Source organism: Macaca fascicularis, chromosome 9 (assembly GCF_037993035.2).
Source record: "Macaca fascicularis isolate 582-1 chromosome 9, T2T-MFA8v1.1".
Classification (NCBI taxonomy): Eukaryota; Metazoa; Chordata; class Mammalia; order Primates; family Cercopithecidae; genus Macaca; species Macaca fascicularis.
The window spans coordinates 110,002,001-110,028,071 of NC_088383.1; the positions used below are offsets into that span (position 1 = coordinate 110,002,001).

Below are 26,071 nucleotides of genomic sequence, written 5' to 3' on the forward strand. Positions count from 1 at the left end.
GTCGGAGCTTGGAAGCTACGTCTCAGATCCGCTTTCTCGCTGACCTCGATCCTGGGTCGCTAAATCCACCAAGTCCCCCTCCCTCCTTTCCAATTTCGAAACCCACGAGTTCCCTAGCGCCAGCACTTTGACTTCCTGCCCAGAAATCCGCGAGGTTTTTGAGGAATCACGCGAGGACTCTCCTCCTGGATCCCAAGCCCGGATTTTTTCAGCTGCCTCTGAGGCTGCTGGCTCTTTCTCCCGCGCCGCCTTCCTCCTTTCCCTCTCTCCACCCTTGCGCCTAACAGTCCAGGAAACGTTCGCTGAACTCTTAATTGTGGTTCTGTGGCCGGCGCTGGGTAGAAATGGGCGGTTGGGTGAACAGAGAAGCTACCCTTCCACCTGCAGGTACACAGCGCGTGCCCGAAAGGCATGAAGGACAACTGTTTGCTAGGAATTGGGGAGGAATCTTGATTCAGCTCTATCATCCCCAAAAGGGGAGTTTCCTAAGATGCTCTCTTCTTTCTTTCTTTATACACATCTTTTCCCTCATTGGGGCTCTCCTAGGCTCCAGTCCCAGCTCAGGCTGCCAGACAAAAGCAGCCTCTGCTGCAGGCCACAGCCTCCGGTAGCTTCCTCCTTCCTCTTCTCAGACCAGCAATGTTTGCAACTGAATAACGACCTGGAGAAGGCGGGAGGAACCCTGCATAGCTTGGACTACACACACAACCCCATATCCAAAACCTCCAGTAGGAAAATAACCCCATGCCTTTAATAAAGAAATGAAAAGCTCCTTGAGGCTGAAGTGCTTGCTTATGGGGCAAGAGTTTGCTATGTTAACCTATAAATTAACCAGCTATGTTATTTTCCTTCCGACTTCCCCTCCTCTATCACCAGCAAGTCCTCATCAATTGACAATTTTTATTTACCAAAAGGAACACTTTGGTTTGGGTTTTGAGATTATCTTGTTGAAACCAACAGAAAATAATTGTGGCTAGCTTCACTAAATAGGGGGAGATATTGGAAAGATTCTGCTGTAGTTTTCATACCTAGAGATGGAGGTTAATAACAGGACTGGAAAGGACAAAGCTAGTTGTGAGGGTGTCAGCAGCTGGAGTTTATGGGCGTGGCAATCCCCTTGAAAAGAGGCCTTGTATTGCCAAAAACCGCAATCACTTTTGCACCAACCTAATACTTTTACTGGAAAATCTATGTAACATAACCCCATCTGGGAAGCGAGGTACAGAAATCTCTGCAAAACAAAACCCTTAAGAACATTTTATAACAGAATTATCTTTGCTTTCTCCAAGTTTCAAAAACTGGAATAGCTTAGATCAGTTGTGTACCCTAAGGAGGTGGCCAGGGGTCAGGGTCAACATGCAAGGACATTGGACATTCAGGTTTACTTCTGACGTTGAGGCTGTAACCAAAGCAGGGCAATTGCTGTGAACTGGGAATCACCCTGATTGGTATTTACATGTATTACTGGCCTTATATAGATGTTTCTTTCCAGTTTAAATGAAAGCCCACCGAGGGCAGATGCCATATCTTCACTTTAAAATTGTAGTAAAAAACACATAACATGCTATGTACCATCTTAGCCATTTTTAAGTGTACAATAATAACTATATTCACATTGTTGGCTGGGTGTGGTGGCTCACGCCTGTCATCCTAGCATTTTGGGAGGCCAAGGCTGGAGGATCTCTTGAGCCAAGGAGTTTGAGACCTGCCTGGGCAATATAGGGAGACCCTGTCTCAAAAAAAAAAAAAAAAAATGTATACACACACACACACATATATTTTTTCACATTGTTGTGAAACAGGCTCTAGAACTTTCTCTTGCAAATCTGAAAGTATATACCCATTAAACACCAATTCATATATTGCCTTTTAAATGCCCACAGCATCTACAATAATGCCTTATCCACAGTAGGCACTCAATATTTGTTTGCTGAACAAATGAATGAGGAATCCAAATGTGCCCTAAATCCCACCCAATCCCACTCATATATTGATCTCAGGTCATAAACACAAACACAATGGTTCTCAATCTGTTTTATACCTCAACAAATGTAAAAATGTGACACCTTCAAAACAAATGATGGCTCACAGCTTTAGTGATTTTCAGCTTGGAGGATGGAGAAGCATGTCCTCCCAGGGAGGCGTATCAGAATCTTGGCGATAACATGGCCTGAAAATTTCCCTGAGGAAGTGAAGCTTGTCCCCTACTTATTATAGTCAGCAAGACGAAGGAAGAGCTCAGCTCCTCCCTCCCTCTTCTCTTGTCAGAGCTCTAGGAGTTTCCAATGCAGGGAATGGGGTGTTGGAGAGAGTGTCTCATATGTAATCAGAGCCACTCTCTCCAAGTCTGTTGTTTATCTCTTTCCCTGAGCAAGCCAATGCCTATTTCCTTTGGCAGTTCCCTGTGGGGCTAACCTACCCTTCACATCTGCAGCTTCTTGGGGCTGGCACCAAACTGCTATGGCTTAAGGCAGGCTGGAAGGCAGACATCTTCATCGTACTGTTGTCCAGTTCCTAGAGAATGGTCCCACAGCTGTGTTGCTTGTACTTAGTGATATAGTTTCATTTTCATGACCTTCTTTCCAAGGCACCAAGGCACAGTAGGGTGGGATGGTGATGCTGGTCAGTGATGGTGTCAGGTAAAACATCACCCTGCGCTCTACCTGGCAGCATTACTTTCTAAATTCTCAAGTTGTCTGAGTGTGGTTCATCCTGCTAGATTTGTTCATCACTGCTAATGGTCTTTTCTTTCTCTCTCTTTTTTTTTTTTTTTTTTTGAGATGGAGTCTCACTCTTTTTGCCCAGGCTGGAATACAATAGCGCAATCTTGGCTCACCGCTACCTCTGCCTCCCAGGTTCAAGCGATTCTCCTGCCTCCGCCTCCCAAGTAGCTAGGATTACAGGCACGTGCCACCACGTCCGACTAATTTTTATTTTTAGAAGAGACGGGGTTTCCCTATGTTGGTCAGGCTGGTCTCAAACTCCCGACCTCAGGTGATCCACCCATCTCAGCCTCCCAAAGTGCTGAATTACAGGCGTGAGCTACCGCGCCCAGCATCACTGGGCTTTTAATGGTTACTGTAATACAAAGAACTATACAAAAGTCAATGTGGAAAGGGAAATGAGAGTGACAGTGTCCAAGGTGATTCCAAGTCCTGAGAAGTTACACAGAACCCAACAGGCACTTGCATCCTATCAGTAAGTAATTGGGGTTAAGAATGAAATAAAAATATTCTTTTTTTCTTCCAATTTATGTGTATTAGTTTTTCAGACAGCTACAAAGTTGTTAGGATGTCAATACTTAAGTTGTTTGGACCTAAGTACTTGAAGAAAACTGTTAGCTAAGCCCTCTCCCTCCCTCTCCCTCCTCTCCCTTTCCTTCTCTTTTTTTTTTCTTTTTTTTTTTTTTGATGGAGTCTTGCTCTGATGCCCAGGCTGGAGTGCAGTGGTGCAACCTCAGCTCACTGCAACCCTGCCTCCCAGGCTCAAGTGATCCTCCTGCCTCAGCTTCCTAAGTAGGTGGAACCACAGGCACCCACCAGCATGCCTGGCTAATTTCTGTATTTTTAGTAGAAAAAAAAAGTTGTATTTTTAGGGTTTCACCATGTTGGCCTGGCTGGTCTTGAACTCCTGGCCCCAAGTGATCCACCCGCCTCAGTCTCCCAAAGTGCTGGGATTACAGGCGTAAGCCACCATGCCTGGCTGTTAGCTATTTCTTTTGGCTTAAGGTGCTGTGAAAAAATTACTGAAAAACGAAGGGTTTTATAGATGTAGAAAGTTTGAGAACTTTTATCCTAAATAAATGAAGGAAGAAATGAAGGAATACAGGCCAGGCATGGTGGCTCACACTTGTAATCCCAACACTTTGGGAGGCCAAGGTGGGAGGATGGTTTGAGTCCAGAAGTTCAAGACCAGCCTGGGGAACATAGCAAGACCCTATCTCTACAAAAAAAAAAATTTTTTTTTTTTTTTTAACTAGCTGGGTATGGTGGCATGTGCTGTAATCAGCTACTTAGGAGGCCAAGGCAGGAGAATCACTTGAACCCAGGAGTTCGAGGTTACAGTGAGTTATATCATTGTACTCCAGCCTGGACAAGAGAGTGAGAGCCTGTCAAAAGAAAGAAAAAGGAGAGAAAGAGAAAAAGAGAGAGAAAGAAAAAGAAAGAGAAAGAGAGGAGAGAAAGGGAGAGAAAGAAAAGAAAACAAAGGAATATCACAGGGCTGTATTTGGGTCTCAGACCTGCCCTCTGTAAACCTACCAGGTACTGTGTCTTTGTAGGAAATTTTCCCTTATTGGTGGGAAGTTCTAACCTTATTTTAGCAATTCAAGGTTGTTCACAATGTGATCAGAGGGTGTTAGGGAATCCATCGGGACTGGGCACGGTGGTCCAGGCAGGGAAGGCAGAGCTTCACTGGCCAGGCCAGGCCAAGCCATCTCAGAAGGTCAGAGGCAGAGGAGGGAATGAAGGCTGAGGATAGAGGGGCCCCTCTTTGTGGCTCTACTCTGTATCTCCCGCTGAGCGGCACCAGGTAGGCCGAGTCTCTTTCCCCAAACTCGATTCCCAAGGACCTGCTCCAGGATGTGACTACTGGCAGCTACCCCAGGTCTGCTGGACGGGAAGGATGTGCTGTCTCTCCCTGCCACTGGAGACCTGGGGGCCTTCAAGCGCCTCATCCAGGAAAAGGAAGGGAGTGGGCACTGCTGGGGCCCCACGCAGGTCCACACCCCTCCCTCTTTCCTGCCAGCATCCTCAGGTGACTGGCAGGCGTCGTCCTGGCTCAAAGACCGCAGAGCTCGGGGGCCCCAGCTCATACATTAAATATGTGGAGGCGTTGGGACTGCGTGCCACAAACACGAAGACAAATTTTTAATCCCGAGCAAGAACACGCTGGGAGACTGGGGGCGCAGGAGAAAAATGAATTAGGTTTTTATTATGTGTTTTATTATGCTGTAACTGAACAGGATTAGGTGAGTATACAATATATTTCTGATGCGGCTGGAGGCGGGAGGGGGCGGGAGAGAAGCTGACAGCAACGAGAGACAGCCAAGCCCTAAGAGAAGCCCGGGCTCCGGGAGGCAGCGGGTCCCAGCGGAGGGCCTTGGAGTGGCGCCACCACGGCTGAGTGGGACCACCTCTTCTCTCCCAGTAGTTTGGGCCAGGATGGGGGGCGAGGGTAGTGGTGACTGCATTGACAGGACGGGGTTAGGGACAGGTCCCGCTAGCTTATGCTGGAGGAGGGGACGGGCTTGGGAGTTGGAGGGCTGGGGAGCTTGAAAACCCGCCTCAAAGGGGAAACTGAGTCACAGAGAAGGAAAGGGAGCGACTGTAAAACGACGGGACGCTATTGATCACTGGGGTCGGCAGGTCCCGAAATTCTCACTTAACCCTAACATCTCTCCCCCGCACACGTGAGGCACAGGCCTTGCAGGTCAGCAAACATTTCAGAGCACCCACTTTGTGTCTGGTCCTCGCTTACTGCAGGACGACCTGGGTTCTCGGACCGCCCCCCTCCCCATCCAGCCCAACTCGTGTCACCTTTGAAAAGATCCATATCTAGGCAGGCCTAACTCAGCATCCTACCCAGCACTGCGCCTTCAGAAGGCCCCCTCAGGTAAAGGGCGCCCAGGTGAGCTCCTCTACTCCACACAACCAAAGCTGGGCTGTTGGGGCGGACGAACCTACCTCTCACCCCTGGAACCGCCTCCCTCCCCCAGCTTCCCTCTCCGTCCGCCCCAGCCCGGGCAGCTTCATTAATGGTCTCCGCCAGCTCCGCGTCTCACCTGCTGCAGCGCCCCTCGCGCTCCGCCAGGGACCGGCTCCTGGCGGTGATGAAGAGGCCCATTAACCACTTCTACCTTTAGGGCGGACTGGGCCGCACTCCCCACCTCCCAACCAGGACATTAGAAACCGTCAACCAAGATTAATAGTTGCCCGGCTCCGGGGCAGGGAGATGAGCCCAGATACTGCGGCGGCGGCGGCGCTCGCTCCGCGCGAGCCAACCCGGCGCGGGCTGGGCGCACCACCTGCCGCTGCTGTCCCTCCGCTCCGCCTTCCTTTCAGCTCCCCCTACCACTCGCCCGCGCACCTGAGGCTCTCAGGTGAGTCCAGCAATGGGGTTGCGAGTGTCAGTGTTCTCTGCTGCGTCGCCGACCTGGGAGCGCTCGAAGGCAAGGCAGAGTCTTGGCACTTGGGGGAAGAAGGGCTCGCCCTCTCCAAGGGACTCCTCCAGCTTTCCTGCTGCCTCGATTTAAGGACTTCCAACCTTAAATGATGGCTGACCATCGCTTTTTCGGACAGGCTTCCTTGGCCCCCGCCCTCCTTCAATTCAGTTCTCTTATTCTCGCTCCGTGCGCCCCGTCATACTTTTCAGCATACCTACCGTATTTGTGCTTTTGCCTTTATTTGTGCGGCAATTATCGGGCGATTATATACATCATTGATGTCTGTCTCCCTCACTGGACTGTGGGTTCCAGGGGGAAGACACCATAGTTTTGCTCACCAGGGGCTCTGATGTGCATTCAGTAATTGTGTGTTGAATGAATGAGTGGGCAACAGGCTTGTCCCCTGTGTGTTTATTGGAATATCTGCTTCCTGTGCAAGCCTCCTTGAGGCTTAAACTTCCTCACAGCACCTGCACTCTTTCTTCTAACTCGTATTATAATTGTAACATTGATTTCCATGATGTCAGTTCAGCGTCTTTTCCCCTTTGGGACCATGAGCTCCTGAGGGCACGTGGAGCAGAGCACAGCCGCATCCCCAGTGCCTGCCAGCAGGGAGCTAGGAACTTGGACTGGAGCCTTGGGGCTCTTCTGGTCCCGTTCTTTTGAGGACTCTGTGGCCTGGAGAGGCAGAATGACTTGCAGGAGGTCACACAGCCAGTTAGAAGTAAAGCCAGGATGAAACCTTTCCTCTTGGACACTGTGATTTTTCTACAAAGATCACACCATCAGGGACCCCAAGGACTCTGACTTCTGAAGTTGCTGGGCTTTGGAGAGCCTGTGGGGTTGTCCTAGGAATCTCTTCCTTTGGCGATGATGGTGACCCAGAACTCAGCCGCTCCTGGGAGGTAAGGAGTTCAGGGCCCAGGGGTGCCCTGTACTGTGTGTCAACAGGGGCAAATTCTTTCCATTATGTCTCAACTCCGGTTTCTCTTCCTTGGATGTAAAACCACAGAAGTCCTCTTTCTCCAATCTCAGAGAGATGTGAACTGTCTCTGGTTTTCCTCCTTCCCCACCATCAGAAGAAATTTGGGCCGGACTCGGTGGCTCACGCCTGTAATCCCAGAACTTTGGGAGACCAAGGCGGGAGGATCATCTGAGGTCAGGAGTTGGAGACCATCCTGGTCAACATGGTGAAACCCTGTCTCTACTAAAAACACAAAAATTAGCCGGGTGTGGTGGCACGTGCCTGTGATCCTAGTTACTCGGGAGGCTGAGGCAGGAGAATCGCTTGAACCCGGGAGACGGACGTTTCCGTGAGCCGAGATCGCGCCATTGCACTCTAGCCTGGGCAACAGAGCGAGACTCAATATTAAAAAAAAAAAAAAAAAGAAAGAAAAGAAAAGAAAAAAAAAGAAGAAATTTGGGACTAGAAACTGAAGAAATAAAGGGAACTAAAGAGAAAGTGCTAAGAGAGACAGTAGGGGCCTGAGCTCTTCCTCCAGCTCATCACACCCCTGGTGTCACCTCTCTAGAACCCAGTTACTCTAGGGGGGATGGGGGCAAGATCGATACATCACTGGGTTTTGATGACCGCAGGCTTTCACCTTGCAGATAATGGGGTGAGCGGCGGTAAACTCTCCCCGACTGAGCGGGCTCCCCCGGCCTTAATGAGATAATCAATACTTGTTCTCGGCTTAATTTCCATCTAATTGCTCTTTAACGACGCCGGATAATGGGCCGCCTCCTGTGAGGAGGGAGCTGGCTGGGAATCCGACCCGCCTCGGACTCCCGCCTTTCCTCCCCCGGGCAGGGTGCCCTCGCGCAGGTGGGAAGGGGGCGCACCTCGTTCTCCACGTAGCGGGAGCTCCCTCCGCCCGCCCGCCTGACCCGCGCCGCCACTTGCCTGCAGCGCTCTCGGTCCCCACCGGGGGGCGCTTCAGGCTTTGGTTGCAGGATGCTGGCCAAGGCTCCGCTTCAGGTTCAGGCCACCCCCAACCTTATGGGCTGTGTAACCACGCGCCTCTGGACAAGCCCTTTCCTCTTCTCACGTCCCAACTCGATGCACTGCCCCGGGCGGGTGCCCCAAGACCTTAGGTAAGTTGCTGTGTTTCTGTACCTAAGCAGGACTCAATTTTTCCCCTGTAAGGTTCTGGCCTGTTTCCTGCAAAGGAACGTGGCTGGTCACCACAGACCACTGAGGCAAGGAGAGGGGAGCAAGAATGAGGAGGACTAGGCCCTGGGGCTCAGAGAGCCTCCTGATTCCCATTAGCCTCACTCCCCCGCTCCAACCACCGAGTCAGTTAGGTTCCTGCCAACCCCAGCAGCTCAGTCATCAGCGCTCGCTTCTCTCACTTCCCACCCGCCTGTCTCAGCAGGAGGAACACCTGGAGGTTCTCCCCAAGGACTCTCAAACATCCTGGCTTCCCCTCTCCTCCCCCCACCTCATCTTTCTTGTCTTCTCTTGAGGCCAACCCTGAAGCACTTTGGCCTCAGGTGCCCAGATGCTGTGACCTGCGATTTCCCCATCATCTCCCTACCTCCTGATCTCCTGCCATCTGGGCACACATTCGCCTGCATTTCCACAGCTTGGCCCCTGAATATGGGGTGTTTACATTTATAAAACACTTTCTGCTGTTCTGGCTCCAGCTGCAATGAAGTTAGGCTGACAAAGATACACTAATAGTGGCAGGATAGTGTGATGTTAGAATCATGCCTTGGACCTAGGCAGCTCCAGGTTCAAGTCTTAGCTCTGTTGCTTACTGGTCAGTGACACTGCGCAAACTTTCCTACAGGTCTGAAACTCAGCTTTCTCTTCTAATAATCCTACCCAACACGGTTTTGTAAGTCTGAAACAAGTTAACATCCGTAAATTGTTTGCCATAGGGCCTGTCGCACTGATAAATGATAGCTATTATTGTTGTCGTTATCATCATTATTATAATTATTTTGACACAGGGTCTCGCTCTGTCACCCAGGCTGGAGTGTAGTGGCACCATCATAGCTCACTGCAGCCTCAACTCCTGGGCTCAAGTGATCATCCTCCATCCTTAGCCTCCCTAGTAGCTGGGACTACAGGTATGTGCCACCACAGCCAGCTAATTTTTTACTTTTTGTAGAGATGGGGGTTTCACTATGTTTCCAAGACTGATCTTGAACTCTTGGGCTCAAAAGATCCTCCCACCTCGGCCTCCCAAAGTGCAGAGATTATAAGCATGAGCCACCGTGCCTGGCTTGTTATTATTATTGCATGTTAGAGCTGAAGGAACCATCTAGTTCAAGGAACATGAACTCAAAGGCTACAAAAGAGCAGTCAGGAATCTTAAATGAGGGAAGCACACTAGGTTGGGATTGTGTTGAGCTGGAGAGGGCCAGTCCTATTTAAAGCAGCAGCCAGTACTCTCCTTCAATTGTTGCTGGGTAGACCAGATTCCCCACTGCTTGTTTTTTGTTTTCAAAACAATCTGGCAGCATCAGCAGCTTGGATATCAGCTCTGGCTTCTTACCTTACCCCTCCCACCTCTTTATCCTAGCACTAGGAGCAGCTGGGGGTTCTCCTCAGAGCCTCTCTGAACATCCTGGCCTGACAATTCTGGCCCCAAATTCTGGACTTTTATATAAAATGTCTCAATGTTTGAGTAAAAACTTAAAAACACCATGCCAAATATGACATGCCTGAAGTCCAAATTTACCCTTGTTTCTCAGAAGAAACCTTGGTTCAGATGGGTCTCAGCTGCTGACAAAGCTGAGACTGAAAGCCTCGATTCTAAGTCAAAATAAAAACTTCTAGGAGGCCCTTCCTAGACTGTGGGGCCTCTAGCTGCCACCTACCATACATGTTGCCCGTTACAGATAGTGCCTAGTGGCTGGGCCATTGTTTGCACTTGGTAGCTCCAGAAGCATAAGACCTGGGTCACAGCAGCTTTGTCTCTTGTGATACATCCACACTTTCAAAAATGTTAGGCCAGGCCAGGCACAGTGACTCATGCCTGTACTCCTTGCACTTCGGGAGGCTGAGGCGGGCAGATTGCCTGAGCTTAGGAGTTTGAGACCAGCCTGGGCAACATGGTGAAACCCTGTCTCTACTAAAACACAAAAAATTAGCTGGGCATGGTGGTGTGCACCTGTAATCCCAACTACTCAGGAGACTGAGGCATGAGATTTGCTCAAACATGGGAGGTGAAGGTTGCCCTGAGCTAAGATGGTGCCACTGCACTCCAGCCTGGGTGACAAAGTGAAACTCCGTCTCCAAACAAAACAAAAATGTTAGGCCAGGTGTGGTGGCATGCCCTGGTAATCCCAGCACTTTGGGAGGCTGAGGTGGGAGGATTACCTGAACCCAGGAGTTTAAGTTCAGCCTGAGCAATACAGCAAGACTTCGTTTCTACAAATAATTTTTTTTTTTTTTTTTTTTTTTTTTTTTTTGAGACGGAGTCTCACGCTGTTGCCCAGGCTGGAGTGCAGTGGCGCAATCTCGGCTCACTGCAAGCTCCGCCTCCCAGGTTCCCGCCATTCTCCTGCCTCAGCCTCCTGAGTAGCTGGGACTACAGGCGCCCGCCACCGCGCCCGGCTAATTTTTTGTATTTTTAGTAGAGACGGGGTTTCACTGTGGTCTCGATCTCCTGACCTTGTGATCCGCCCGCCTCGGCCTCCCAAAGTGCTGGGATTACAGGCTTGAGCCACCGCGCCCGGCCTACAAATAATTTTTTAAAAGTAGCTAAGTGTGGTGACAAGTGGCTGTGGTCCCAGCTACTTAGGAGGCTGAGGCACGAGGATTGCTTAAGCCCAGAAGGTCAAGGCTGCAGTGAGCTCTAATTGTGCCACTGCACTCCAGTCTGGGAGATGGAGAAAGACCCTTTCAAAAAAAAAAAAAAAAAAAAAAGAGTTGTTGAGGGGAGTGTGACAGCAAGTCAAAAAGTCCCAGGACCCAGGGGATCTTAACCCCCAATTTAGAGCCCCAAAATTTTACACACTTTTTTAGTTCATCAACTTCTATATGATTCTACTCAACAAATTTCCCACCTGTATCCCCCACATTGGGGGACAGATCCAGCAGGTTTATTGGGAAGTTCTCCTGATTGCCGCTTTTTTGTTTTGTTTTGTTTTTGGAGATGGGGTCTTGCTTTGTCACCCAGGTTGGAGTGCAGTGGCACAATTGTGGTTCACTGCAGCCTTGAACTCCTGGGCTCAAGCGATCCTCCCATCTCAGCCTCCCAAGTAGCTGTGACTATAGGTGCATGCTACCATGCTAAGCTATTTGGGGAGGGGGTAGAGGCAGGGTATCCTTATGTTCCCAAGGCACCTGGCCTCAAGTGATCCTCTTGCCTTGGCCTCCCAAAGCACTAGGATTATAGGCATGAGCCACTGCTCCTGGTCCCGTGATTTGATTGCCACATTTTGCTACCTCTCTTCTTGTACCTTACCCTTGGGGAAAATGATAGAAAAGGCACAAAAAGTTCTGGATTTTCGTAGGCTGAGTATGTTGACATGTAATGCTTATGAACTTTTAAACATGCACAGCATTCTATGAATCATATACTGATGCTCTACTGGGACCTGAGATTCTCCACTGGGACCTGAGATTCTCCATGTGGTTTGGCTGCTTAAAAGCCAAGTAGTTCCTAGCTAATTAGTCCTTTTTATTTCCCATCAGCCCTGAGAAAGCCCCCACTGTTTCTTGCTTGGAGTTCTGAGCATACATTTGTCAGGTTCTTCCTTAGTTTCAGTGAACTGCTCAGCTGAGGGGAGTCCCAACACTCCACAGAAGCCAACACTAGACTCTGTTATTTCTCAAGAGAAAAGGTTGAAAGTGGGATATCCAGGCTGGGTGCGGTGGCTCATGCCTGTAATCCCAGCACTTTGGAAGGCCGAGGCAGGCAGATCACCTGAGGTCATGAGTTCGAGACTAGTCATGGCCAAAGAAAAAGACTCTATTTCAAAAAGAAAAAAACAAAAAGGAAGGAAATAAAATGGGATGTGAGCAAAGATATTGTCACAATGTGGTGCTGGGGTCTAAGATCTCTCCCTGGTCCCTATGGTCTTGATGGGGCACTCAGGAAGATGGCCTCCTCCCTCTACAGGGGTTGTCTTAGGTTTTGGTTTCCCAGAAAGCAGATCCCGAGGCAAGGATTTTGGTACAAGTAGTTTATTTGGGAGTTTATCCCAGAAAACACAGTGAGGGAGAAGGGAAGTCAGAGAGGGGACGAAAACCAAATAAAGGATGCATTAATGAGCAGGTTACCACTGAGGGCAACTGTGACTCAAGTCTCTCTAAGCCTTCTGCAAAACTGTGGAGAACACACCTCAAAATTACCCCACTGAAGGGAAAGGAACAGGATTATCTGTCCTCCAGTGTTTTTCCTCACTGGATGTGGTTTGATACCGAGTTGTTACCTCCATGGCATTTCCAGCCTGCCCTGCACGTCAGCCGAGCTCACTCTAGGGGCTAAAGAACTCCCTCAGACAGACAGACCCACCAGATCGTAAAGGAACTATCTGCAGGTAACCTTTGGTGTGAGCCAAGGGTATACGAGTGAGGCACTGACTACATCTGCTATGGGTTTGTACTCCAGTCACATCACTGTACTCCAGCCTGGGAGACAGAGTGAGACTCTGTCTCAAAAAAACAAAAAAGAAAAAGAAAAAGAAAGGGAGGGGAAAGGGAGGGGAAGGGGAGGGGAGGGGAGGGGAGGGGAGGGAAAAGAAGGGAAAGGAAGGGAAAGAAAGGGAAAGGAAGGGAAAGGAAGGGGGAAGGAAGGGGGAAGGAAGGGGGAAGGAAAGGAAAGGAGGAAGGGGGAAGGGAAGAAGAAAGAAAAGAAAGGAAAGAAAATGAAGGAAAGGAAGGAAGGAAAAGAAAATCTACTAATGTTGAATATGCATATCACACGAAGCAGTAATTCCAATCCTAGGCACGTCCCAATTTATATAAATTTCAAAACCAGGTAAAATTAAAGTATAGAGTTAAAGGTGGTTATTGGTCAGGCACAGTGGTTTACATCTATAATCCCAGCAATTTGGGAGGCTGAGGTGGGAGGCCTGCTTGAGGTCAGGAGTTCCACACCAGCCTGGATAACATAGTAAGACCTTGTCTCTGCAAAAATAAAAATAAAAAAATTAGCCAGGTGTGGTGGTGTGCCTGTAGTCCCAGTTACTCGGGAGGCTGAGGTGGAAGGATCCTTTGAGCCCAGGAGTTTGAGACTGCAGCTAACCATGATCACACCACTGCACTCTAGCCTGGGCAACAGAGAAAGACCATGTCTCAACAAAAACAAACGAACCAACCAACCAACCAAACAAACAAAAAGGTTATCTAGGGAGAAGAGGAGGGAAATTATTGTGGAGGGGGCATGATGGGGGCTTCTGCGGGTGTTGGCAACGTTCTGTTTCTTGACCTGGATGATGATCACATAAGTGTTCATTCAGTAATAATTAATTTAACCATATGTCTACTTTGTGCACTTTTCTGCTTGTCTGTTATACTTCATAATGCAATTAAGTTAAAAACAAAATGAGAACAAGAAATGTAGAAAGGGCCGGGCGCGGTGGCTCACGCCTGTAATCCCAGCACTTTGCAAGGCCGAGGTGGGTGGATCACTTGAGGTCAGTTCAAGACCAGCCTGACCAACATGGTGAAACACTGTCTCTGCTAAACATACAAAATTAGCCTAGCGTGGTGGTGCACGCCTATAATCCCAGCTACATGGGAGGCTGAGGCAGGAGAATCGCTTGAACACAGAAAGTGGAGGTTGCAGTGAGCCGAGATTGTGCCATTGCACTCCAGCCTGGGCAACAAGAGTGAAACTCTGTCTCAAAAAAAAAAAAAGAAAGAAAAAGAAATGTAGAAAGAATCTACATGTAGAATGATTTAAGCATATTTTCTAAGTTTATCAATATAACATTTGGCCAAGTCATCAGGTTGGATGGAGCTATAATCACCATCTCAAGGGTCAATGGGATACTGAAGGTGGGTGTTGGGGAGAGGGATTGCCTTTTGAGATATAGGAAGGTAGACTGAGGCCTGATTGCTTCTAGATGTCCTGAAGCTTATTTAACTTGCCTTAATGCCTAGGTATTCCAGAGAGCCAGTTCCCGGCTATTCCAGTCTTCATTTTGTAACATTACTTGTAGCTGAATTACATTTTCCTTTTTTCTTTTTTTGTTGTTTTTTTTTAGATGGAGTTTTGCTCTGTCGCCCAGGTTGGCGTGTAGTGGCACGATCTCAGCTCACTGCAACTCCGCCTCCTGGGTTCAAGCCATTCTACTGTTTCAGCCTCCCAAGTAGCTGGGATTATAGGCATGCACCACCATACCCAGCTAATTTTTGTATTTTTAGTAGAGATGGGGTTCCCCATGTTGGCCAGGCTGGTCTCGAACTCCTGACCTCAGGTGATCTGCCCACCTTGGTCTCCCAAAGTGCTGGGATTACAGGCATGAACCACCATGCCCAGCCAATCTTTTTACCCAGCCGTCCCAGCTTTGCTACATTTATCTTGACATTCTATTTTACCTATAAAAATAGCCTCTACCAGGAAGCCAAGGTGAGCAGATCACTTGAGGTCAGGAGTTAAAGACCAGCCTGGCCAACATGGCAAAACCCTGTCTCTACTTAAAAATAAATAAATAAATAAATAAATAAATAAATAAATAAGCCAGGTGGCTACTCAGGAGGCTGAGGCAGGAGAATCACTTGAACCTGGGAGGCCGAGGTTGCAGTGAGCTGAGACTGTGCCACTGCACTCCAGCCTGGGCGACAAAGCTAGACTCTGTCTCAAAAAAAAAAAAAAGGAAAAATAACTTACAAAATAAAGGAGTAGTGAGTATTACACTCAACCGTTAGCCTCATTCCAAATTCTCTTAGGGTGTTTATTGATGATATAGATGATAAATATACATACAGTTGTGATCAGTATCCATATACTTCTTCTTTTCTCTTAACCTTATTTTTCCACATGTACTTGTCACCTTGTTTCCTACATACGTTATTTTGAGTTTACCTATTTGTCATAGTTGGCAGCTACAAGGTATTCCATTTTAATTATCTATGTTTAGCCTTTTTTTTTTTCCCCGACTCAACCTATTCTAATATTCACAGGAAGCACAATTTCTCTGTATCGGTCTCTAATAGGTCAACATGGACCATTTATTTCACTCCTGCTTCTTTTTTTTTTTTTTTTTTTTTTTGAGATGGAGTCTCGCTCTGTCGCCCAGGCTGGAGTGCAGTGGCCGGATCTCAGCTCACTGCAAGCTCCGCCTCCCGGGTTCACGCCATTCTCCTGCCTCAGCCTCCCGAGTAGCTGGGACTACAGGCGCCTGCCACCTCGCCCGGCTAGTTTTTTGTATTTCTTAATAGAGACAGGGTTTCACCGTGCTAGCCAGGATGGTTTCGATCTCCTGACCTCGTGATCCGCCCGTCTCGGCCTCCCAAAGTGCTGGGATTACAGGCTTGAGCCACCGCGCCCGGCCCACTCCTGCTTCTTCCTCAAAGTTGCAACTCTACTATTTTCACCAGCTGTGTCAAAACAGGTTTCATGAAGTGACACGTTAAAATATGTGGGTCCTTTGAAGTAATTTTTTTTTTTTTTTTTTTTTACCAAATTAAACATGACTCTGTATGCCTTGTTTCATCTTCTGTTGTTCATCTGTACAGGGCCCTCTTCACTCTTTTATTTTTAAAATTCTATTTTTTCTTTCTTTTTTTTTCCTTCTTTTTTTTTTTTAGAGGGGGTCTTGCTCTGTCGCCCAGGCTGGAGTACAGTGGCATGATCTGGGCTCACTGCAACCTCTGCCTCCCAGGTTCAAGCGATTCTCCTGCCTCAGCCTCCTGAGTAGCTGGGATTACAGGCGTGCACCACCACGCCCGGCTAATTTTTGTATTTTTAGTAGAGACAGGGGTTTCACCATATCGGCCAAGCTGGTCTCCAGCTCCTGACCTCAGGTGATCTGCCTGCCTCTGCCTCCCAAAGTGCTGGAATTAAGAGGTGTGAGCCACCATGCCTGGCCCTAAAATTGTATTTTTAAAAAGACATGGTCTCTCGAACCCTTGAGCTCAAGGGATCCTATTGCCTCAGCCTCCCAAATAGCTGGGAGTACAGGTGTGCACCACCACACTCCGGCTCATCATTCTGTCATTATATTGCAGTTATTTCATGTGTCAGTGACTGAAAGTGAACATATGATAATCTTGTGAACACAGGGTTTCATGGTGGAAAGAAAACTACATTCTATACCTCATTCCTTCTTCAGTACAAGCGTCTGCAGGAAAAGGGGAAAAAAGAGGCGGGATCATCTATTATTCAACAAATTTCAACGTCACCCTGCCCATCTGGATCTAGTCTCCCTCATTAAATGCAAAGGATGCTGCCACCTGGCTCCTCTCCCTAGCAGTATTCACATCATCTAGGCTAGAGAATCCCTTCCCTTTGGCCTGTTTTGCACAAAACCGAGTAAACGTTTTCAAAGTATAAATACGCAAAATTATTTGCTATCTCTTTACTATTTACGATGCGCATAGATGTTACTGAAAGTTTTGGAGCCTTGACGGATGAAGTATGGGATGCTGAGGATCGGGGAATGTATCTAAACTCTCAAGTTGTGTCCTATTCAAAAAACTCCCTTCTAAAAGTATTTTTACGGTATGTAGGGTTTTACAAGAACAAAATCTCTACTTAGTAACAGCGGATCCCCTTTTATTATCTTTGTGCCTACCTGGATGCACGGTTCCAGGATGTTCTCGTCACTAACCACAAGTCCACCAGAGGGCGATGGTTCCCCGTCTATCTACTGTTCTCCATCAGCGACTCAGAAAATCCAGGTTAAACACTCAGGCAGTCTTTCACATTTAATCCATAAATATTTACCAAGAATTTGCCGTGCCACCTGGCTCGGGGCTAGGTTCACAAGATACAGTAGTGAGTTAGGCACGATTCCTACTACCAGAAGCTTAGAGCATAGGAAAGACTGAAAGTAAGCAACTGTCTACAATAGTGGGATAAGTGAAGAGTTTCCAGGTCTGTGGAGTTTGTTGTTGAAATATCAGCTCCAGGCCTTAGAAGCCGGCAGCAATTCATTAAGAGATCCCGGACTTGTTTCTGCTCTGTATCCCGGACAAGGAGTTCCGTCCCCAAGGTGTTTTGTTAGAGCCAGAGACCTCTCCTTGGTTGACTCCATTCGTCAGCCCCACAAGTCCCTGTCTCTGGTCTTTTTCACGGTTTCCGGCAGCTCTCTGACAGTTCCCCTTCTGCCCCAGGTCGACACTTAGGCCAAGGACCAGGGATTACTCACAACTATCCGCCAGAGCTGGCTCCGCCCTTTCTTTTTCCTGTTTAAAATCCGCGGGCTCTTAGTGTTCTCGGTTCGTAGAGTTCCTGTTCTGATTCTCGCGACAGTTGCGAGGCCACGCGTGAAGTTCCCTTCTAGTCCCTCTTTTGAATTTGAGACCAGGAGAGAGTGTCTGCCCTTGCCCCCCTCCTCAGAACCCCTCTCGCCAGGGATGGCGCCTACGTGGCTCGTGAGCCCCTGAATGAATGGGGTTGGCCCAACTCAGGGGCGCTCTCCGAAAGGAGAGTGCCGGTTGGATTCCAGGGCTCCAGTACGCATGCGGAGTCGATCCCGCGCAGGCGGGCGGGCACCACAGCCAGGCCTTGTGGGCGGAGCCTGGCTAAGTGCCGCCCCCTCGCCGGCCGCCGATTTCTGTCCCCCGCCCCCAGCGAGCTGGACTGCGCCGCGGCTTCTCTGAGCCGCTTGGGGCCGTCCGGGGAGGGGCCTGCGCGACCCGGGTTTGGCGGGCGGGCTTCCAGGAATGCTCTCCTCCCCGCCCCCGGCCCAAAGTGCCACGGTGGCAGTGGTGGCGGCCGCGCGGCCGAGTGCCTCCGGCCCTGCCAGCCTCGCAACCGTAACCTGTAATCCCGACCCGAGGGACGCCCGCCTGGGAGGCCCAGCCCGCCTCTCCCTGCGGCCGCTGGTTAGCTCCGACCCCGAATCACCCGGCTCACCCGCGGGTTGCAGCACCTGCCGGATGTGGGGAGGAAGGAGGAGGCCAGATGAGGGAAGGCAGATGTAGGCGCCCAGTCTGTCAGCGCCTCGGTTGGGGAGCTGGGTGGGCAAGCCTGCAGTCGCTCCCCGGAACCAGCCCTGGGCTGCGGGGAGGCGAAGTTGGTTGGTCCTGCCCTCCAGGGGCGCCCCGACATAGACGTAAAATGACTTGGCAGCAGAGCTCCTGCCGCTTCCCCCTTATGCAGCTGCCCTCGCCGACGCCAGGGACTGTAAAGGCAGATGGGACAGGGCCTAGCCGTTCAGCCAACACTTTGAGCTTCCCAGCCAAACTCCTACCCCCACTCCCCGCCTCTGGTCCTCACCCCCTTCCTCTCTCCTAGCCTCGGTGTCTGGTTACGGCTCCTCTGCTCGCACTGTGACTTTGGGCCAGGCTGGGGGAAATGACCCGGGAGGGTCCCGTGTGGCTACATAAAATTGGCAGCCTTAGAACCAGTGGGAAGGCGGGTGCGCTAAATCGAGGGGCGGAGAGAGGGGGCGGAGGAGCTGTTTTCTGAATCCGAGTCCGTGGGCTCTCTCAGAAGTCCTCAGGCCGGAGCAGAGGTGGCTGGCGGGCCCGGCTGACTGCGCCCCTGCTTTATTTCCATAACCTTTTCTTTCGGACTCGAATCACGGCTGCTGCGAAGGGCCTAGTCCCGGACACTAGGTGAGCACTCTGTGCCCCAGGCCATAAGCAAGGGGGCATCAGCTCCCGCTGTTTCCACCCCCCATTAACAGCTTCTTACTTCTGGAGCCGTCCATTCTCTTTGGGCAAGGATGCTCAGGGGCCAGGGATCGGAGTCGGATGGTGCACGGAAGTGGTGCTCGTGGTGGGTGTGCGTGCGCTTGATCCTTATCACCCCTTCCTCACCTTTCTTCCCTCCCAGCCACCCCCGAGAACAGCCCAACTGATTGCTAACTGCCATAACTGGATAATCCCTAGAGGGTCACTAGGCCTAATGTGTTGGGGGAGTCTACTTGGTAGCAGGGGAGGGGGCGATGCTAGCGTCATGCTTTGGTACAAGAAGCAGTGAGGTTGGTCTTTCGGCACAGGTCCCGTTTCTGACCTCCTGACCTGGCTTCCCTTCCTGGCAGGGTGCCACGAACGCGCTGATGCCCCGAGTGCTCGCAGGGCTTCCCGCTAACCATGCCGCCGCCGCCCGCAGCTGCCTTGGCGCTGTCTGTGCTCCTGCTACTGCTGATGGTGCGGACGCCGCTCCCGACCGGCGCAAGGCCGTCGTCAGGCCCAGATTACCTGCGGCGCGGCTGGCTGCGGCTGCTAGCGGAGGGCGAGGGCTGCGCTCCCTGCCGGCCAGAAGAGTGCGCCGCGCCGCGGGGTTGCCTGGCGGGCTGGGTGCGCGACGCGTGCGGCTGCTGCTGGGAATGCGCCAACCTTGAGGGCCAGCTCTGCGACCTGGACCCCAGTGCTCACTTCTACGGGCACTGCGGCGAGCAGCTTGAGTGCCGGCTGGACACAGGCGGCGACCTGAGCCGCGGAGAGGTGCCAGAACCGCTGTGTGCCTGTCGCTCGCAGAGCCCGCTCTGTGGGTCCGACGGTCACACCTACGCCCAGATCTGCCGCCTGCAGGAGGCGGCCCGCGCTCGGCCCGCTGCCAACCTCACTGTGGCACACCCGGGGCCCTGCGAATCGGGTACGCACGGCCCGGGGCCCCCACCCCAGCACTTAGGTTTCCTAAAGGCACTGCTCCCCGACCCCTGACGGCGTTGGTCTCTGGCCAACAGATCAAAATAGATAAGGCCATAGAGGCCTCGAGTCCAGTATAAAACCCTGCTCTCGCTACTGGTCCATAGAAGCTGCCACCTGAAGGTGGGGGTGGGGGAGTGGAGTGGAGTGAGGGTCCCAGGCTTCGTCAGCAAGCTGCATGCGCTGAACCATGTGAAAGCTCCAGAGCTGGCTGGCAGGGAGAGACAGGTCCTCTGAGGGCGCGGGCACATAGCCTATGGTTTGCTCAGAACCCCTCGTCCACACACACTTTTCCCAGACCAGTGGAGTCCAGGCAGCAAAACGGGTTCCTGTGAGATGCAATCACGTTTCATTTGGGCAGATTCTTAGAGCAGTCTGTTCACTCAGTCTCCCCACCTCTCTCCTTTCTTCTGCGTTTAGGGATTAGTGAAGAGGAGCAGGAAGCTCAGCTAGTTCTCTCTCTGTCCCCGGGGACTGGGGGCCATTCAGGGTTCTAGCTTTCCTTGGCAGCTTTAGTAACTTTCACTTCCTGAGCCCCGGCTCTGTGTCTGGCTCGGCTGGGGCAGTCAGAAAACAAACACCCCGCGGGGATCCCAGCAATTTCCTGCACTCCTGCAGGCCTCCTGCCTGTTGCACAAGTCCAGCTTCAGGTTCTCTGCCTTGCCGGGGGACTCCCCCAGGGGGTCCCGCTGTGTAGGGAACGGCTGCTTTTCCGCCTTTGGGAACTGGGCCTGTTTAGAAAAGGGGAACGGGTATCTGGAAGGTTTTAGTTATAGGCACTGCGGGAAAGGCTGGGGAGGGTGGAATGAGGACAGGAGAGCAGTTGGGGACAGAGTGGCTGCCAAGCTACAGTGTAGGTGTGTGTGCTTGTTTGTGCATTGAGTCTGCATGAGGTCCTATGTGCACATGTGCATGTATATCTATCTCCACGTCTGCATGGTACCCTTGTGTGTACCAGCATCCACATCTGTGTGTACCTGTGTGTGTCATGGTGTGTTTATGGATATGTATTTACCTCAGCATATATTGTGTTCTGCCACAAGCATGTCCACAAAAATTTGTGTATCATGTGTTTGCCAGACTGGATGCCTTTGCTGGGCCATGCTATTCTCAGACCTCCCACCTTCACCCCCAGGGCCCCAGATCGTATCACATCCATATGACACTTGGAATGTGACAGGGCAGGATGTGATCTTTGGCTGTGAGGTGTTTGCCTACCCCATGGCCTCCATCGAGTGGAGGAAGGATGGCTTGGACATCCAGCTGCCAGGGGATGACCCCCACATCTCCGTGCAGGTAGAGACCGGTGGGAGAGGCTTCCCTCAGGCAGCCCAGGGCCCTCCAGAAGGACCTCGCTGATTCCTTGCCTGGCTCCAGTTTAGGGGTGGACCCCAGAGGTTTGAGGTGACTGGCTGGCTGCAGATCCAGGCTGTGCGTCCCAGCGATGAGGGCACCTACCGCTGCCTTGCCCGCAATGCGCTGGGTCAGGTGGAGGCCCCTGCTAGCTTGACAGTGCTCACACCTGGTAAGGGGATCCCTGAGCTCTGGGAGTTGGAGGGATGGTGCTGGATTCCAGCTGTGAATATGTAAGAAACAGTCCATGTGTCTGTGTGCATGTGGGTGCATACACAAGCATAGCCTTCCGCAGACTGGGCTATGTTGGTACTGACAGCCCCTCTCTCCTGTTTTCTCTCCTTTGCCCACGTGTGTTTGCAGACCAGCTGAATTCTACAGGCATCCCCCAGCTGCGATCACTAAACCTGGTTCCTGAGGAGGAAACTGAGAGTCAAGAGAGTGACGATTACTACTAGCTCTGGCCCATGGGGGTGGGTGAGCAGCTATAGTGTTCATCCCTGCTCTTGAAAAGACCTGGAAAGGGGAGCAGATTCCCTTAATGGACTGCTTTCATGGGGATGATCATGGGAGGCCTATTTAACTCCAAGGTAGCAGGGTGGTAGGGGAGAGACAAAAGCTGGAGGAGGTTAGGGAGAGAGGCTGAGACCAAGACCAGTGGGGTATAAAGGGGCCCATGCAGGAGATGCCCTGGCCAGTAGGACCTCCAACAGGTTGTTCCCCAGGCTGGGATGGGGGCCAGAGCAGACACGGAGGTGCAGGCACCAGGATTCTCCACTTCATCCAGCCCTGCTCCGCCACACTTCTAACTGCCCTTCCTCCCAGGCCCTGGTTCTTGCTATTTCCTGGTCCCCAACGTTTACCTAGCTTGTTTGCCCTTTCCCCAAACTCATCTTCCAGAACTTTTCCCTCTCTCCTAAGCCCCAGTTGCACCTACTGACTGCAAGTCCCCTTTGCTGTCTGCCCTCTTTTGCACAAGAGAGAGCACAGCAGAGCGTGGCTTAGTTCAGTGCAGAGAGATGGGTGAGGCCAGCTCCAGATCTTATACCGCTCTGTACTGGACAAAACCTAGCACAGGGCTAGGCACCAATAAAGATTTCTAATGATGCACAGACAGATGCACAGACAGTTTATGCGGATGTGCACATGAAAACTGAATATCCTTGGGAGGCCTCCCACAACTAACAGAACTCTGGCTTCTAGAAGCTGCAGGGCCTGCTCTCTAAGCACATGCCTGCCAGATGTACAGAGAGAAGGTTTGAACTTGGGCCTATCCTGCCTTTGAGGGAGGGAAGCTGGAGCCATTTGGTTGGAGGGAAGTTATCTTCCCGGTATGCCCTCCATTGGGGCTGGTATACATTACCTGCTTCTGTGCTCATCTTACTCCAAACCCTTTCCCAGGCCAGAATGGGGAATCAGGCCTATGTGGGTAGGCCCCCAAAATGAATGCATAGAGAGAGGAGGGTAGAAGTTTGGTCACCTGTGTGGTCCATACTCTTCCCCAGCTCCCATAGGAATCTACCCTTTTCCTGCAGAAGCCAGAGCCATGGTAAGCCTGTTTCCTATCTGCCCCAATTGTGACCTGTCCTCTCTGGCTTGGGGTCCCCAAATCTCTTTCCTCATTCTCCTTACCTAGCTCAGGGACACTGGTGAGACTCAATGTTTATTTAATGATTGACGGAGAGAATGAAAGCATAAGTCAGCGAGGCCGAGACACTGTGTGTGGATGGCGACAGCCTCCTACACGCCAGCGCTCCACCCAGATCCTGGCGCCACTGCGGGAGGGCCTGCCCTTGGCTCAGCGTCAGAATTTGTCCTCTGGGGCCCAACGCAGGGAGCCTGGCCTCATGGGAGGGGCGTGGTCCGGAACTCCAACCCCAGGGCCTGCTTGGCCGCCCCTCCCGCGACTACGCACGACTCCATCTACTGCTGCCTTGCCCCGGGTCCTTAAGCCAGCGACAGTGTTTATTGCCGAAACCAGGCTGGAGCCGGGAGGCCCCAGGAGCCGCGCACAACAGCGCAAGCGGGTTGGATACTGGGAGCCGATTCCAGGGCGCCCACAGAAGCAGAATCAGAGGGGTAGGCGAGGGTGGGGCGTGCTGTTCGGCACCGTGGCCAAAATCCACTCGGCGCTGAAAGAGGGAACTTGGGTGTGAGTCCCAGCATCCGCCAGGGAATCCGCCCCTAGCTTGTTCTTCGCCCAGCTGGGCTCCAAGGCGCCCTCTGCGGGTCCATAGCCCCTACCGCGTCCACCTGCAGAGCAGAGGCTCCTCACCAAAAGCCCACCCCACCAGAGAGGGTCACGCAGGTCCCGGGGAATCCGTACTCCTTGATCGCGTTAGCCGACTTTGTAGGTGTTCAGGAGCAGCCTCCCAGCAGCCTCAGTTTTCCCTTCCGCCGCCCTGCTGGTTCAAGCCCCACATCCTGGAATGGGAGAACTGTTGTCCACCGCCCCCTCCCTCCCCGCACCCCGCCTCTGCTGCAGCGGACCCGCTTTAATAACGTCGCTGGAAAGTGACACGCGATTTATTATTAAAGTAATGCGGGCGCGGGGACGGGAAAGGTTTAATAAACGTGCTGAGATGCCGAGGATTATTCACCGCAAATAAATGAGAGCGCGGGCGGCGTTTTAATAAATAATTTCCCGCTGCTCCCGGGGGAAGGGAGGGGAGGGGAAGGGAGGAGGAGGGGGAGGCTGAGCCGCTGCCAGAACTCCCGGTTTCGCCTCCCCACGGGCTTCCAAGCCATCCCCGGTTTCGTGTCCTAGGTTGCTCACACCCGAGATCTGAGGTTCCAGGAGCGCCGACCCAGAGTTGCCCAGGCCTGAAAGCGGGAGAGGCTCAGTCACACCCTACATTCCCCCACCTCCGAGATTTTAAGTATAGTCCGCTTGAAATCCCTGGAATGCTCTTTCTTCTGGCTCCTACCCAGAGATCTGGAGTCCGGACCAACCGGGGCAGGAAGGGTCCGTCGGACCAGCCCCTCCCAAGCCGAGGCTTCCAGGTCTCAGCCGGGCTCTTCTTCTTGCTTTTAGCTGAGCCAAGCTGGGCATGCCTCTCTCCTCCATCTAGGGCAGGGTGTGAAGCGGAAGCCAGAGGGGGCTGTCTGAAAATGACCTTGATCCCCTCCTCGGGCTGTCGTGAGGAGGAGAGCCGCTTCGCCTGGTTGCTCGTCATCGCTAAGGCTCCAAAGAATGGTTGCGCAGCGTGTTGGTATAACCGAGGGTGTCCTGGAGAAGCCCAGCCCCTGGCGCTCTGGTGACCTGGGGGGTCGATGTACGGACTGGGCAGAACTGAGCCCGAAGCCGGAGAGCGCCCCTGAAAAAGAAGCCTGGAAGCCCGAGAGATGAACCCGACTCAGAGAGGGCAAAGACTGCAGACCTTGGGGACCGAGGACACGCTCACCACGATGGTGGGGGCTGGGAGGAGGGTGCGGGCGGTGGCGTGCGGGGAATCGCCTGGGGAATCGCTCTGCAAGTTTTGTGCCTTAGCGGAAAGAGGCGACATCTCTGGCAACTTGGGAGTACAGGAAGTGGCGAAGGAGTGCCATCTGGTGGATCATTCTGGTAGTGACACTCAGACCTGGGCCAGGGACCTCGAGACAGTTTACTTAACTGGAAAAATCTGAGTAAAAAAATAGATGCTTCAATTTGTATTCATTTAATGTATGTGAATGTGCACGTGTATGTGTACCATATATTGATATGATATCTATATGTAAAATCTAATATATCCATAGTAGTTATGTGTGCATTGTATGTATACATGTATACATCTAGATGCATATTATACATGTAGTTTTTTTTTTGAGATGGAGTCTTACTCTGTCGCCCAGGCTGGATTGCAGTTGTGCTATCTCAGCTCACTGTAATCGGGTTCGAGCGATTCTCCTGCCTCAGCCTCCCAAGTAGCTGGGATTACAGGTGCGCATCACCATGCCCAGCTAATTTTTTGTATTTTTAGTAGACATGAGGTTTCACCATGTTGGCCAGGCTGGTCTCAAACTCCTGATCTCCAGTGATCTGCCCGCCTCGGCCTCCCAAAGTGCTAGGATTACAGGCGTGAGTCACCACGCCTGGCCTACATGTAGGTTTTGTATGTATGTATGTGTGTGCAAAAGTATATATGGGTGTATTGTTATAAGTATATGTATAGACATTTATTTTCAAGTATATATTCCATTATGTATCATTCATTCTTTCTTTCTTTCTTTTTTTTTTTAAAGAGACAGGATCTTGCTCTGTCACCCAGGCTGGAAGACAGTAGCACTTTCATAGCTCACTGCAGCCCCAAACTCCTGGGCTCAAGTGATCCTCCTGTCTTAGCCTCCTGAGCAGCTGGGAATTACAGGCACGAGCCATGATGCCTGGCTGTGTCATATTCTTTCTACAAATATTTGTTATGTACCAGCACTGGGGCTACATCAAGGGAAAAATATTGCCTGTAACCCAAGCACTTTGGGAGGCTGAAGTAGGAGGATTGCTTGAGCCCAGGAGTTCGAGACCAGCCTGAGTAACACAGTGAAGCCCCGTCTCTACAAAAAACATTTAAAAAAATTTGTTGGGTGTGATGGCACACACCTGTAATCCTAGCTACTCTAGCAGCTGAGGCAGGTGGATTGCTTGAGTCAGGAGTTCAAGGCTGCCAGTGAGCTATGATTGCACCACTCCAGCCTGGGTGACAGAGCCTTAAAAGAAAATTGTTCCTGCCCTCATGGAACTTGTATTCCAGTCTAAGATGTGTATGTATACTTATGTTAATTATGTATATTTATATTTCCAGGATTATGCACACACGCACATATAATACTGTCTAACATGTGTATGT

The 26,071-nt window shown here is 51.2% G+C and overlaps 1 protein-coding gene and 2 long non-coding RNA genes across 11 annotated transcripts; 1 reads left to right on the forward strand and 2 right to left on the reverse strand.

Moving 5' to 3' along the window:
• Positions 1–4,904: 4,904 nt before the first annotated feature.
• On the reverse strand, positions 4,905–17,757 carry LOC141407732 (uncharacterized). Its single transcript, XR_012418142.1, has 2 exons — positions 16,865–17,757; positions 4,905–7,507 (listed from the first exon to the last, which is right to left on the reverse strand). It is a non-coding gene; the product is annotated as an uncharacterized lncRNA (long non-coding RNA).
• An 86-nt stretch (positions 17,758–17,843) lies between these two features.
• Positions 17,844–24,980, forward strand: KAZALD1 (Kazal type serine peptidase inhibitor domain 1). 9 transcript variants are annotated; one of them, XR_012418141.1, is made up of 6 exons: positions 18,728–18,854; positions 19,283–19,839; positions 21,028–21,188; positions 21,275–21,417; positions 21,609–21,718; positions 24,013–24,893. XR_012418141.1 is itself a non-coding variant. In XM_045361410.2 (6 exons), exons 2-5 carry the CDS (start codon positions 19,335–19,337, stop codon positions 21,701–21,703), a joined length of 909 nt encoding a protein of 302 aa, XP_045217345.1. In that variant the 5' UTR covers positions 18,728–18,854; positions 19,283–19,334; the 3' UTR covers positions 21,704–21,718; positions 24,013–24,893. The 9 variants fall into 9 exon arrangements, 6 of the variants coding, with proteins under 6 accessions (XP_073858631.1, XP_045217345.1, XP_073858628.1 ...); XM_045361410.2 differs by having other exon boundaries at positions 21,270–21,417; XR_012418140.1 differs by lacking the exon at positions 24,013–24,893 and having other exon boundaries at positions 18,728–19,017; positions 21,609–22,357.
• Positions 23,757–24,771, reverse strand: LOC135965175 (uncharacterized). The gene is made up of 2 exons (XR_010578073.2): positions 24,173–24,771; positions 23,757–24,068 (listed from the first exon to the last, which is right to left on the reverse strand). It is a non-coding gene; the product is annotated as an uncharacterized lncRNA (long non-coding RNA).
• Positions 24,981–26,071: the final 1,091 nt, after the last annotated feature.